This window comes from Artibeus jamaicensis, unplaced genomic scaffold (assembly GCF_021234435.1).
Source record: "Artibeus jamaicensis isolate MK-2021 breed Jamaican fruit bat unplaced genomic scaffold, CSHL_Jam_final scaffold_369, whole genome shotgun sequence".
NCBI classification, from domain to species: domain Eukaryota; kingdom Metazoa; phylum Chordata; class Mammalia; order Chiroptera; family Phyllostomidae; genus Artibeus; species Artibeus jamaicensis.
Window position 1 is genome coordinate 6,170,812 of NW_026522042.1, and position 13,357 is coordinate 6,184,168.

Genomic DNA, 13,357 nt, shown 5'->3' on the forward strand with positions numbered 1-13,357 from the left:
AGAACAGTAAACAGGCACAGCGATACTACCTACTTTCTTCCAGTAGAACTCTCATAATATAATTCAGTCTTGAGGTTACTTACAACCTCAGCCCCCTTAACAAATTGCACTTATCACTTAAAAATTAAAAAGGAGTCATTTCTGCCTTATAACAAATACACACACATACAGACAACCTTAATTTCACGCATAGCAAAACAGAAATTGGCCAAACCAACAGGTATTGTGAGTTGTAAACTCAGGAAACATGAGCATCACAGTAAAAACCTTCTCACCAGTTATTTCTTTGTCATTGTTTTAGAGATAGTTCTTATGTGTTAATAATTGTTTCAAGAAACTCAGTGCCCCATTACATAGAGAGACACATATTGTAAATGATCATCACACATCCAACCTATAGAGAGCTTCTGGCAATACAGCAAAGTCATACGCACACAAAAAATCTACACTTCTACTGCAAAACAAAGATGTGATCGTCACTGGTGCTCAAACAAAAAGGTAGCTAAAAAAAGTGCTACCATTTCTCCCAAACGTGATCAATTACATAAGACTTCAAAGCACACTCTGATTTGGGAAATAAAACTAACAATTTCTTGAGAAGGGAACTTTAAATACATGTTAATTTCATTTATTTTATAGTAGCAAGTCTTCCCCAAATATTAATAACAAGCAGAGCTACTCAACGTTAGCATTTTGTCGCCAGAGACAATGGCTACAGCACTGTGCAAACATAATGAACTCATTTTATTAGGCAAATAGTTGAATTCCATTCAAGTGCACTTTAGTATAGTACTACACATTATAAACTGATTGAAATTAAAGAGGGCTCCAATTACAAATGGGGTTTTAAAAAATACAACTAATACTGATTTCACATTATGTTTCACTGGTGTTCTAATGAAACACACAAAGCGGATGATTTAACTGCTTCCAGCATCGCTGGAAGATCACCTCATCCTTCAATGTAGTAATTAAAGTAGAAGTGAGAAAACACACCCCAGAAATCTACAATTGAAAGCACAGTCTGGAAAACTGAAGCCAGTGTGATATGGATGATCCAGATTACGGTTAGGGGTCAGAGGTGGCTCAGGAGTCGATGAAAGTTTCAAATTAGTCACATTTGTTGAAAAACCATAAACACAGGTGCCTGTGATGTTTACGCCGCATTGGATTTTTCAGATCCAGGTTGGGTTAAATCTTCAAATCCTAGACTTAATTTCTTAAAACGTTACTGGCTACTGAGCAGGAATTTTTAAAAATCCAAATTGAATACATACAAAATGAGGCTGCTCTTTCTCCTTTTAGAAAATACTCTTTATTCATAACACCAAAAAAATATGCACAGAAAGATATTTAGAATTTTCGATCCTTTTTTAAAACTGAGGGATAGTTGCTCTTGAAAAGTCCCCCTGAGTCTGCTTTGCTTTCCTCAGGGCCTTCCTTATCTTCCAAGAGCTTTGCCCCAGATGTGTATCGGCTGTTTCTAGTGACACTCGCGTCACCTGTTCCCATGACTGGAGAGGTGGCTTCCTTAGACAACAGCGTCACCTCTGAAAGTTACTTCTCATATGATTCTCGAACCTTTGCCTGCAGGGCATCACACGTCTTCTTGGCGTCGCCCAGAAGCATGGACGTGTTGGGTTTGTAGAAGATGGGGTTGTCCACTGCGGCGTAGCCAACGCCCAAGGACCTCTTCATGACAATGACCTGGGGGCCGAAGAGGAAGGCAGAGAGTGCGTTTAACAGACCTGGCTAGGAGGTGCTAGGCACACGAACACGGCCCTACCCTAACGTGGAACAGGCTTTGAGAGGCTTTTCAAATACACAAGGAGCATTTGTAATGCATGCTTACGTTGTATGAACTTTAACTTTTTAAATGGCCCCATACTTTTATACCCAAGAGAGAAAAAGTTTTTTCAATATTTTATCACTGAATGAGATTATAAGTGATTTTCTTCTTAGCACTTTTGTCCATAAAGACTGTGCATGGTATTTACTAGTCAGAAAAATGAGCATTTTTCTATGAATGGGCTAAAGAGAACAGAGTGCATAGGCTTCTACTAAAAATTTTTAAATAACTGCAGTTTAGTGGGAAACATGGTATGATTCCTATTCTAACACTTTGGCGAAATATATCAGAAAGTTCCAACACAAAAGCTCAAAGAGCAATCTAGCTTGTCCCAAGGGGAGTGTTAATAACTGAAAACATCACAGAACAGAGTGGGAGGGGTCGGTCCATCTCGAATGCTGATGAGCTACAGGTGTTCATGATCACGCAGATGATGGAGGGTGACGCCCTATTCAATATGCAGGCAGTCCTTAAGAAATGAAGAGCCTTTCTGTGGTCCTCTAGGACAGGTCATCTATCCAAAAATGAAAGCAGCAGGCTCACGCTTCAAACAGCATTAGTACAGTAATGTACTCTGCAAACTCTCCAATGTTAATAAGGACCACGGCAATAATTCATCATTGTCACATGAGCCAGTACACAGCATAGCTACTCACGTACCACAAATATTAAGTTTTAAATTTATGTATACACAATAAAGAGAAACAAACTGAAAGGGAAGGTGTACATTCTGTAATTATAGCTCTTTTTTTCTTTTATTTATTTATTCATTCATTCACTCATTCATTCATTCATTCATTTTAGGCAGAGGGGAAGGGAAGGAGAAAGAGAGGACAAGAAACATCAATGTGCAGTTGCCTCTCATGTGTCCCCCACTGGGGACCTGGCCCGAAACCCAGGCAGGTGCCCTGACTAGGAATCGAACCAGTGACCCTTTGGTTTGCCACCCACACTCAAGCCACGGAGCTATACCAGCCAGGGCTGTAATTATAGTTCTTAAAAAGCAGCTATGGCTCGGGAGAGGCACAGAGACGGGCCCACTGCTGGGGCAGAGGAGAACTGACGCGCCTCCGAGCTCCCTGCCGCCTGGCCACCCGCTCGCTCAGAAGTGACCTGCGCGTGCAGAATGTGCTTCCGCACACCATGCTGCTGTTTGGATTTCCGAGGCCCCTTCCTTCTAGACACCCCATAACAACATCGAAACTCCCTTTCGATAACATTAAATGGAGATATGCGCTCATCTGCATCTACGAGGGCGGTGACGCTGACTCACTGTCCCAGAGAGAAGCCACCCACCGGCTTCCCTGGACTCACGCTGGAGTTCAGTCAGACTTGGTCCAGAGCTCTCGTCTCAGCAGGGGTGACCGACTCCATTCACCAGTCCACGCGGTCCCATTGAGTTCCACTTAGGATCAGAGCATTCATTCCGATTCTCTGGTGACCACGGAGTGGACAGAGGCTGCCTGGAGAGAACTGGACCCTAAACACACTCCAGCCCCTGGGCGTCCTAAGCCTCATCACCTCTCACTGAGTGACCCGGGAAAGCTCTGCATGTGCCTTTGAAGAGAGTGTTGACCACAGAACGGAGCCCAAGTCTGGACAGTACCTGCTTTGACTTCCAGACCTCGAGAACTGGCATGCCTGCAATAATAGAGTTGGGGTCTTCCTGAGCCGCCGAATTGACAGTGTCGTTAGCTCCAATGACAAGGACCAAATCAGTGTCTGCATAAGAAAAGAAAAAAGGGAAAATATGGACCTCAAGGGAGTCGCTTTCACTTCTTTTCAGGCAAATTACTGTGATCTGACTTGATAAAACAAGTGACAACAAAAGCTGATATTTACAAGACCCACGTACCTGCCAGGGGCTGTACAAAGAGCTTTACCAGGTTCAGGAACTCAGCCAGCGTCTCGCAGCTAAAGCGTGTACGCCCTGCGTCGAAACCTGAGCATCCTGGCTGGAACGTGTGCGCTGTTATGCTTTCGCTCCGCACAGTGAATCTACCTAATGTGACTTTACCTGGTTCTTTCACTATCCCAAAGTGATCTTGCCAGTTACATTATTTTATAATGTTTGCATTCCACCTTCAACTTCTAAAGTGACCAGTGAAATGCAATCTGATGTCTAAAAGACAATGGTCTGAGTCTGTACTACGTTAAAGCTGTGTCCATAAGCCCCGGAACCAGCAGCTTTCACACATAATTAAGCAACAATGAAATCGGAAAGGAGGCATAAAACCAAGATGGCCTAAATGCCCTCCTTAGACACTATAATGCGAACTACCTAGGACTCCCCCCAAATGCCACGTGAATCTAGACGTGCACACAACTTCACTGTTTTTCTCTAATAAACAATGTTTTTTAGGTTTACAGTGGATGCTTGCCAGAGGGAACCGGTTTAATTTTAACAAAGACCATTCTGGGCCAAATGTCATTCACAGTCAACACCCAGGGACAGCCACGAAGTTCAGCGCCTTACCCAGCCAAGTCCTAGTGCCCCAAAGGAAAAAGAAACCCGCTTTACTGACCGTGAATCGATACAACTGGAAACCAATAAACACTGTAAAAATGAGACACTGAATCATCAACAGCAATTTTACAAATGAGGAACCTGAGGCTGGGTGCCTAGTTCAAGATCACGAGAGAGAGTCAGGGCCTGGATTTCAAAGCCAGGTGGGCTCCGAGACCCCACATGCACTGTTGGCTCGGCATCACCGCCCAGGACCTGCAGTGTCCCTCCGCTCTCCTCACAGGGACACAGTGAGCTATGCTGCTCCCAAATCTGGTGACCCTCAATCAGTACTGCTTCATTTACTTGGCTTCCACTGCACCCCTACTGGGAGCAGGTTCCTCTTCCTCTGACGAGGGGGTCTTCTGTGATCCCACGACCCATGTCTTCAGACGGGCATAGCTTTAGTCACACTAAGAATATGTCCCCCTCAGCCCCATCACTTACCTGGGAAATCATGGTTGATCTCGTCCATTTCCAGCACAATATCGTATGGCACCCCGGCCTCTGCCAGCAGCACATTAAGCTGGCCAGGCATCCTGCCGGCCACGGGGTGGATTCCAAACCTGGACAGGAAACAAGCCAACAGCTGGCCTTACTTGACAGGCCGAAGTGCACAGAGACCCCAGAATCACATCCCAATCTGCACAGGCTGTTCTTGGCGCCTCTTCCTCCCCTGGTACTATCTCATCGCTACAGGCAGGAACAGAATCAGCCCAGATATGCGGTCAATTTACAAATGTTGAAGTTGGAGATTCATAGCTCCGTATACACAAACTAGAACGCCCCTCGGGAAAATAAGTGTAACTTCAGAACCTGACTCTTCTATGTATGTTTTAAGTACAATGAACCTCCAACAATGTTACTATATAATATCTCCTTACATTTAATAAGCAGCGTTCTTTTGTTATACTTTCTAATATATCTTGAATCTTTAAAAACTTATGGAAGTCAGCATGGCATTAAGCAGTTGGCATGAAAAATCAACAGTACTCCATCAAAATCTGGCTCTACATTCAACGTTGACCTCTATGTTCAAAAGTGAGAAGATAAATAATCATCATGTACATAGTTATGGCCTTCGATCTTTCAGAGAGCGATTTTCTTTCTGCGAAAGAAACTGAAGCATCAGCCACAGTGGGGTCTCTGCAGTCATTCAATCCGACTCTTCCCCACCGTATTGATCACTGTCTCACTGGGCAGTGCCGGTCGCACAGGAAGGGCTCAGTAAAGAGTGAGTAAGCCAGTGAATGAATGAGTCCAGTGAAGGAATGTGTTTTATAGAATCCCTTGGCTGGGATCCACCCAGCCTCAGCTTAAATTCCTTCCATGACCAGAAACTTACTCCTTCCTCAGGTTCACTGCATTACTACACAATCCCGATGATGACATATAGCACACATGTGTGTGCACACACACACACTCACTACAGGAAGCCAGGAGAACCCCCACCTCGGGCTCTCCCAGGTCCGCAGTTTTGCCATCTGGGACCATGAGTCTGCTCTCTCTCCCACATGGGAGTCGCTTTCAGCTCTCCTAGGATGCCTAAGCAAAACATCCTCAGTTCTTTCAACTATTCAGTGACCAACAGGATGTCCTAGTTACCTGTCCCCACCTCCGCTGGCAATGGCCAGCTCAACCCTCAGTCCCCTGAAGGGAACACAGTATGTTGGCTGTGATCAGACGCACAAGGCCCAGCAAGAAAATCACATCCCGTCTGCGTGGGCATCTGCAGCCAGCACACACACCACCGCCTCTCACAAAACATGTGGCCGCTGACAGTGCGCTGCTGCCCACGCAGGAACTGCCGCCCAGCCAGGCCGCCCTCCCCACTCCCAACACAGGTCCTGTTGGGCACAGACTAACACGCAGGAGCTACAAACTGGCCTTACGCCACCCAGAAACTGGCTGCTGCTTTTCTACGGCTTTAAAACCAATCATGTCTGAGGGATCATTGTCAAATATGTTTTCCCATACAGTTGGTTGTCTTGCTAATTTAATACTGTTTTCTTTAGCCACACAGAAGCTTTTTATTTTGATGAGATCCCATTTGTTTATTCTTTCCTTTACATTCCTTGCTCTAGGGGACATAGCAGTAAAAAAGTTGCTGCGTGGAATATCTGAGATTTTCTTGCCGATGTTCTCCTCTGGGACTTTAACGGTGTCACGGCTTATATTTAAGTCTTTTATCCACCTTGATTTATTTTGGTGTATGGTGTAAGTTTGTGCTCAAGTTTCATTTTTTTGCACGTAGCTGTCCAGTTCTCCCAACACCATTTGTTGAAGAGGCTATCTTTACTCCATTTTATGTTACTGCCCCCTTTGTCGAATAGTAATTGACTGTAGAGAGTTGGGTTGATTTCTGGGCTCTCTGTTCTGTTCCATTGGTCTATGTGCCTGTTTTTATGCCAGTACCAGGCTGTTTTGATTACAGTAGCCTTGTAATACAGTTTGATATCAGGTATTGTGATCCCTCCTACTTTGTTCTTCTTTCTCAAAAGAGCAGCAAAGAACTTACACAAATCCACTCTAGGAAGACATCTAACCCAATTAAAAAATGGGAAAAGGACTTGAACAGACACTTCTCCAAGGAGGACATATAGAAGATCCAGAGACACATGAAGAAATGCTCAATATCGCTAGCTATCAGAGAGATGCAAATTAAAACCACAATGGGATACCACTTTACACCGGTCAGGATGGCTATCATAAACAAAGCAACAAACAACAAATATTGGAGAGGGTGTAGGGAAAAGGGGTCCTTAGTTCACTGTTGGTGGGATTGAAGACTGGTACAACCATTATGGAAAACATATGGAATTTTCTCAGAAAAATAAAAATCGACCTGCCTTTTGACCCAGCAATTCCACTGCTAGGATTATATCCTAAGAATCATAAAACATCAATATCAAAGAACCTATGCACCACAATGTTCATAGCAGCACAATTTACAATAGCCGAGAGATGGAAGCAACCTAGGTGCCCATCAGTAAATGAATGGATCAAAAAATTGTGGTACATTTACACAATGGAATTCTATGCAGCAGAAAGAAAGAAGGAGCTACTACCCTTTGCAACAACATGGATGGAACTGGAAAGCATTATGCTGAGTGAAATAGGCCAGGTGGTGAAAGACAAATACCATATGATCTCACCTTTAACAGGAAGCTAAACAACAAAACAAACAAGCAAGCAGAATAAAAACAAAAACACTAAAATAGCGAACAAGGGGACAGTGACCAGAGGGGAGAGGGAAGGGAATTTAAGGGGGAAAAAGGGGAGGGATTTGGAGGAACAAGTATGAAGGACACATGGATGAGGACTAGGGGGGGAGGAAATGGGAGGGAGGTGGGGAGCACGGGTGGGGGGGCTGGGATGGGAGAAATAGACAAAAAACTGTACTTGAAAAATAACTAAATGAAATTAAAAAAAAAACAATCATGAAGAGTCTGAGTTACTGGAAGGCTCGTGATTGGAAAAAAGAAGAGACATCAAGTGACAGTCTCTTTTACCAAATCCCTTTACATAATCTTCCTGCTGGGATCACTGAATGCTCCTAAATAACCAATTTATGTTTAAAAAACAACAACAGAACTCGGGATAAGAGGAAACAAAACAGTCATCTGTGGGTGGCTATACAATGGAGCATAATTTTATTTCTCCTTTTAATATTTTTCTATGAGAATGTACAGTTTAAATTAACTATAGTTGTAATAAATTAACATGTCTTGCTTTTATATTGTGATATCATTTATAAGTTATTTCTCAGCTACTATTTTAGTCTGTCTCTAACAAACTCCATCAAGAATTATAATTTAGGGTAGCTGATTCAAATCTAGACTTTACTTATTTACTTTAAATAAACTGGGTTTTAGAGCTGCATTCCTATATCCAAAAAAGTGAGCAGGAATGTATGCAAGTATAAACAATAAAATACAAAAAAATAAAAGCAACAATGCAAGAAAAAGAATGTATATAAGAGGGGCTGGAATACATTTTGACATAGTGGCTATGACTGACACCTTAGGATGTACTATGCAATTTGCTGAACCTTTTTAGTAAATAGTTAAGCTGCTATTCAAACTCAGGCCCTTCTTCCTGAAGAATCTGACCTTCTAACTACTATACGATGTAGTCAGTAGAGTCAGGCAATTTCAGAGATGGTTTCGCTTAATTAACAGCTTAGGTTAACCAGCTGTATGATGCTGGGCAAGTCACTTAATGACCCTCTCTGCTCACTTTTCCCATCAAGCAGTAACCAGCTGTTGGTATAAGTCCACACCAGGCCCAGGACTATAAAAACTCCCTGTAGAGGAGCTCTGAGAAATACCTATTTATCTCTGCTCGAATGGGTGAAATAAGGAGTTCTGAGATCCAATTTATTGTGTGCTTTGAGAAAACTGAGAGCCAAGAAATGTTCAACAATGCTACAAGCTATTTAAAAAAATTAAATATTTGCATGGACACATAGACATAGGAGAAAGAAAATGTCTCTTGTGTGCAAAGTACTACAACCATGCAAAGCCTTTACCAGACCCCCTTAAATGCTGGGGAAGGAGACTTCGAAAACATGACTACAGCTGGGTAGGAGAAACGAACTGGATAAAATAAACTATTAATCAGCTAAGATTCACTTGAAAGGAAGTCACCACCTCTTCCCTCAGCAGCTCCCTGCAGCCCCGCAGTTATTGGTTACTGCGGAAGGTGCTCACCCAACCTCACCCTCTCACCCAGTTTTAATTCTGTAACCGTAATTTCTCCGACCATTTCTGGGAACGTAACAGTTCAACATCTGAGTAAGAAAACTAAAAACAGCCTCTAATGACAATATTGCTGAAATCCTAATGCCATCCTCTGTTCCACACCAGACTTCTTGATCACTCCTGAAAACAAGAGCAGGGAGGCACATGGTGACAAGGGACGCTCACACTCCTTCCGGCAGAAACACGAGGCACGTCCCGCACAGCTGCTTTCCGCCACCTCCGAGCAGGCGCCTCCACGTTCAGGCAGCCGCTTCAAAATGTCAATATTTTTACAGTGGCAATAAAACATTTGAAAAAAATGTCTCCGGGTACCAAAGTAAACAGAGATAACCACTCGATTTTAAATACAAACATAAATATCATTTTAATATTTGCATAACAACAGCATTGTAATCATGAATGTAAAAAGACAGACTTGGAAAGAAAAGGCGCTGTATTAAAATAACCAACACACCCTCTTCGGTCTGCTGGTGGCCATGGCCTTAGGAAAAGACACGCTAAAGGGAAGTTTCAAAGGTGCATGACTCTGTGAACAAGCACCTGAGTCTTCAGTCCAGGACTCTGAAGCTTGTCTTCTAGGATGGGATGGCTGAATCTTAGGTTCATGGGCAACAGCAGCAGTGAGAAAAATACATCATCGGGCTTAGAGAAGGGAAGGTCACTTACATGTAGTAATTCAAATTTTAAAAAAGGGGGAAGACTGAATGTGTGTGATCCTTGCTTAAAGTGAGAAAGAGAGAAGAGCCTAAGACAAAATGAATGCACCTGAGAGAGAGGCTTGGCCATGTGGCTTTAAAGGCATGCAGGACACTAAAGTATGTAAACAGAAGAAAGTAATTTGAACAGCAAAATAAATAAGGATAGCAATAGACTATAAACCACTGGGGAAAATGCAAATTCATGAGTCAAGACTGATAACAAACTCATAAGTCAATAAGGAAGGGAAGGAGAGAGGGAGGGAGGAAGACTTACCCTACAGTGGTAGACCATCAGCTGATAAATGTGGTGGGCTATAAAGCTACTATTTTGTAACCACCATAAGAAAATTGGTTTGGATAAAATTCAGCAGCATGCATTTAATCTAGGGAGTAAATTTGATGAGGGGCATTTGCAAGATCTTAAACAGCACTCAAAGCAATTTGCCCATCCCTTACTCTTACCTCAATAGAGAAAGAAAAATATTTAAAGTTCATTGCTTTCTCTGAGAGCTATTTTATTGAAACTGATCAATAAGAATGAGTGATTATGCCCTGGCTGGTATTGCTCAGTGGATTGAGCACGGGCCTGTGAAGCAAAGGGTCACCGATTCGATTCCCAGTCAGGGCACATGCCTGGGTTGCAGGCCAGTTCCCTAGCAGGGGACACATGAGAGGCAACCACACACTGATGTTTCTTCCCACTCTTTCTCCTTCCCTTCCCCTCTCTCTAAAAATAAATAAATAAAATATATTTTAAAAAAAGAATGAGTGATTATTAGAAACAGTAAACATTTATACTTTTTGTACCACGGGCATTTGATTAAGTGGACAGAGTCCGTATTTTTCCTTCTCCTCAGCTAACAGCTCCTTGTAAATACCTAACAAACCAGATTACCAAGATTAGCAAACTACGTCTCAGCCGAGAAGAACTTGCAGCACTGGAACTGCCGTTTCTTATTTTAATGCACTGTTTGGTCTATGCGGGTGCTAACTGGGCATTCTTCTAAGTATTATGTGGGAGAACCAAAGGCCCAGGGAACACGGTCCAACAACGGCAGAGATCCTGTAATTAAACTGTAGGGGCCTGATGCGTCCTTTGTTTTCAACAATGATGGAACAGAACAATTGCAAACAGAACATCTTAAAATCAAAACTTGTAGTTTAGAAAGGTCGTTTCACTTTGCAGAGGTTCTAACGTATTATTAGTCAGCTGACTTTCATTCAAGGGTCATGTCAGTTTGTATTTCAACCGTGTCCGTTCAGAGCCAACATTCCGAATTGATACAGGTTTGTTTTCCCACATTCGCAAACCAGCGCTCCTACCTCTGTCCCTGACTAGACCCAATGACGTCACTAAATAACCAGATTTAGTTCAGGGAGTTGCTGCTTAACAGCATCAGAGGTTCAAGAAAAACACAAAATACCCAAAGACTTAGAAAACAGCACAGAGTGAAAAAAAAAAGTTGGCAGGCTAGAAAAAAGGCAAAACATTATTTTCAAGCAGACCAAACAAAACAGAAGTTGAGCAAATAGTCCTCATTTTTGGAAAACAGAAAAAAATAAAATGGTCTTCAAATGTGAAAGAAAGAATTGGAATTAATTTTTTTAATCTTTCTGTTAATTTAAACCAAATGCCCCAGTGAGGGAACGTCACATACTTCTTCTCTGGGTCAGGGAGAGAGAGCTGATGTACTAACCACCCATTCTGCACAAAGTGGAGTGAAGAGTATTTCACACAGAAATGCGAAGGATGGCTGGTTGGCATGATAAAGCCGGTCTTGGCAGCTGGGACAGTCCTGCAGGTTTGGGAGCGGGGAAGGGGTCAAAACCAATGTTCTGAACTACTAATAAGGAAGGAGCAGCTTAGGTGAGACTCAGGACTCCCAGAACCTAAGACACTGCTCTACCTCAATCCTGGAGTATTAATGGCTATGAATTATTCATCTGAGAGTCCTTTGACATGTTAATAATAGTCTTGGACATCAAAAACTTAATCTCCCAATCCTTCTGATCACAAGTAAGTATTCTCTGCTTTCCTGGGGTCCCTTCCTTTTTCTAAAATCTGATTGGTGAGACTTAAGACTAAGAAGAGTCATTGTACTACATGACATGTAAGGTCTGAATTCGTTTCCTATTGCTGCTGTAACCAATGTCCACAAATTTAGCAGCTTAACACAACACAAACTAATGCTCGTGCAGTTCTGGAGGCCAGAAGTCCAAAACCAGTTCTCCTGCACTGAAATCAAGGTGTCGGCAGGGCTACATTTCTGCTAGAAATCCATCCCTTGCCTTTTCCGGCGTCAGGAGGCTGCCCCCGGTCCTTGGCTTGCAGCTGCACCACTGTGACCTCTCTTTCCATTGTCACATTTCCTTCTCTGACCCTGACTTTTCTTCCTCTTTCTTATGTGGACCCTGGCGACTCTGTGGACATGCCTGAGTAATTCCAGATAATTACCCTATCTCGGATTCCTCATCTCAACCTACTAAGTCCCTTTTGCCACGTAAGGCTACACATTCACAGACTGTAAAGACTGAGAGACGCAGTTATCTGGGAGCCATTATTCAGCCTACCACAAATTCCCCTTCCAGCCCTAGCTGCCATGAACTAGGGCTTCTACTTTAGCTGACAATATACACTTTGTGATTTACTTTTGGATTTCAATTTTGTATTCCTCCTTGATTGCAGTTTTTTGTTTCTTTGTTTAACTTTATTTGCTGTTAATACTGCCTTTACCTACCTTCAGATTAATCCATCTAGCTATATCATCTTCATGCTTTCACTTAGGTGCCTTGGACCAAATTAGAAATCAAAAACCTCAAAATGTATTAGTTATTATTGTAATATTTGATTAAGTGCAGACTTCATGAAGACGATGTTCCCTTTGAGCTGGTTGTGAAGGGTAAATAATCACAAAGCTAACCAACACGTGATGCTGAGCGTCCCAAAGGACAGATCACTTTATATCTGTTTGCATGATAATTTATTACACTAAACTCTAAGACGCTTAGATTGGAGGAAAAACACACGCGAGGCCATTACAACAGAATGCCAATGTTTTGAGAGAAACCACAGAACACGCTACATTTATAGAAATGTGTATGTGCACGCTGATGAGGCAATGTGAGTTTGTAACAATTCTGGCCCACGTAACTGGCGAATCTCCAAAGTACGTATTAAAGTTAATTATATCAGACATCGGTCGGCCATCACCGCCAATTTCCAGGAACTGCTGGCCGGAGCTCACCAATGTTCCATCACCACCTGAAGAATATCCAGAATTCCAAACTGCAAAACCTACTAGCCTTTTACTTCTTCCCTTTGAACTACAAAAAAAATATTTTTTATTGTGTACATGCTTAACAAAACAGAGCTGACTGTCCCTGACCACAACAATATTCTACAGAAGGGAAAGAACTACTGAAACAAGCCACGGATCTTCCACGCCGCCCCACGCTGCCAGTATGCACCTGCTCTTCCCAAGCCCGTGTCCTCCTGACTGGTGGGCACAGCTGCACGCTCCAGATGGAGAGCTCCTGAGCA

General features: G+C 42.8%; 1 protein-coding gene across 6 annotated transcripts in view; it reads right to left on the reverse strand.

Moving 5' to 3' along the window:
• Positions 1-723: 723 nt before the first annotated feature.
• Positions 724-13,357, reverse strand: part of NNT (nicotinamide nucleotide transhydrogenase) — a 78,531-nt gene continuing 65,897 nt past the window's right edge. For all 6 annotated transcript variants that reach the window (XM_037164672.2, XM_053657417.1, XM_037164644.2 and 3 more), the window contains 3 exons: positions 4,803-4,921; positions 3,456-3,571; positions 724-1,707 (listed from right to left, as the gene is read on the reverse strand). In XM_037164672.2, coding sequence (XP_037020567.2) covers positions 1,558-1,707; positions 3,456-3,571; positions 4,803-4,921 — 385 coding nt within the window. In that variant the 3' untranslated portion in view covers positions 724-1,557. The remainder of the gene's footprint in view (positions 1,708-3,455; positions 3,572-4,802; positions 4,922-13,357) is intronic.